The 1,834-nt window shown below is 48.0% G+C and overlaps 1 protein-coding gene across 1 annotated transcript in view; it reads left to right on the forward strand.

Moving 5' to 3' along the window:
* The window catches only part of LOC108318319 (leucine-rich repeat-containing protein 37B-like), a 44,665-nt gene that overhangs the window by 29,493 nt on the left and 13,338 nt on the right, over positions 1 to 1,834 (forward strand). The window contains exon 10 of the mRNA XM_017549344.2: positions 85 to 281. Coding sequence (XP_017404833.2) covers positions 85 to 281 — 197 coding nt within the window. The remainder of the gene's footprint in view (positions 1 to 84; positions 282 to 1,834) is intronic.

Here is a 1,834-nt window from a genome sequence, read left to right on the forward strand (position 1 = left end):
CATTTTCTGCAAGGTTATTCCCTTCCTTGCCAGCATCAGCTTTTCCCTTTTTCCCTTTGGGTACCTTCTTTCCCTTGTTTGCAGGGGCCTTTTTAGGCTTGGGCTCTGGCTTTGGAGGAGCAGGTTTATCAGACAACCTCGCGGACCTTCTCTGTGGTTCGTCCTTCACCTTGGCCTTATCTCCTTTAGCATCCCCTTCAGCCTTTCTCTTGGGCATGGTGGCGACGGCAGCGGGACGTAGGCGCTGGGCGCGGGATGCAGCGTCGCATGGGCTTTTGTTGGTCCGGGGGTCGTTCTCGCTTCTTCTTGTTCACACTGCTCCTTTATGGCCATTTTCTTGGTTGGTGTTGCTTTTATGAAGGGATGAATTTTCGAGTGTCTTTATTCCACCATTTTCACTGATGTCACCTACAACACGGTTTTTAATTTCTGAAGTCTCACTGGCCACATGTCTGTAGTCCCAGATACTTGAGAGGCAAAGGAAGAAGGATCCCTTGAGTCCAGGAATTCTGGGCTGTAGTGTGCTATGCTGATTGGGTGTCCGCACTAAGTTCAGCATCAGTATGGTGACCTCCTGGGAACAGGAGACTGCCAGGTTGCCTAAGAAGGGATGTCCCAGCCCAGTTCAGAAATGGAGCAGGTCAGAACTCCCACGCTGATCAGTAATGGGATTGGGCTTGTGAATAGCCACTGCTCGCCAGCCTGGGCAACATAGTGAGTGAGAACATGTTTCTTAAAAAAAAAAGTCTCAGTGACTGTAGACTAATTAAATATTTAATCATGGGAAATGATTGGGAAAATAAATAAAAAGGGAAACTATAATTCTCTCTCTCTCTCTCTTTTTTTTTTTTGCTCTATCGCCCAGGCTGGAGTACCGTGGATCAATCTCTGCTCACTGCAACCTCTGCCTCTGGGGTTCAAACAATTCTCCTGCCTCAGCCTCCTGAATAGCTGGGACTACAGGCTAGTGAGAAACTGTAATTCTCATAGAGGTCTTCCCAGAGTAGATGAAGATTTAAAGGCATTTCTGTATTTAGACTTCTCAAAATTAAGGCTGGGCCCAGTGGCTCACACCAGCACTTTGGGAGGCCAAGGCAAGCAGATCACCTGATATCAGGAGTTCAAGACCAGCCTGGCCAACATGATGAAACTCCCATCTCTACTAAAAATACAAAAATTAGCCAGGTGTGGTGGTATGTACCCCTAGTCCCAGCTACTTGGGAGACAGACAAAGGAGAATTACCTGAGCTTGGGAGGTGGAGGTTGTAGTGAGCCAAGATCACATCATTCCAGCCTGGGCAACAGAGCAAGACCCTGTTGGAAAGAGGAGAGGGAGAGGGAGAGGGAGAAGGGAATAGGAGAGGGAGATCAAAGGGAGGGAGGGAGGAAGGGAAAGAGGGAAGAAGAGGGAAGGGAAGGGAGGGAGGAAGGGGAGAGAAAAGAAAGAGAGAAAGGAAAGAGAGAGAGAAAGGAAAGAAAAGAGAGAGAAAGAGGAGAAAAGGGGAGGGAAGGAAAGAAGGAAGGGAAGGAGGGAAAGGAAAGAAGAGAGAAAGAAAGAGGGAGGGAGGGAGAGAAGGAAGGAAGGAAGGAAAGAAAGGAAGAAAGAAAGGAAAGAAAAGGAGGAAGGGAGGAGGAAGGAAGGAAAGGAAAGGAAGGAGGGAGGGAGAGAGTAAGGGAGGGGAGAGAAGGAGGGAAGGAAGAATGGAAAGAAAGAAGGAGGGAGGGAAACGAAAGAAGGAAGGAAAGAAAGAAAAGAAAGGGAAAGAAGGAGGGAGGGAAATGAGGAAAAGAAAGTGGAAGAAAAATGAAAGAGAAGAGGGGAGAGAGGGAAGAA

Source organism: Cebus imitator, unplaced genomic scaffold (genome assembly GCF_001604975.1).
Source record: "Cebus imitator isolate Cc_AM_T3 unplaced genomic scaffold, Cebus_imitator-1.0 Scaffold217, whole genome shotgun sequence".
Classification (NCBI taxonomy): Eukaryota; Metazoa; Chordata; class Mammalia; order Primates; family Cebidae; genus Cebus; species Cebus imitator.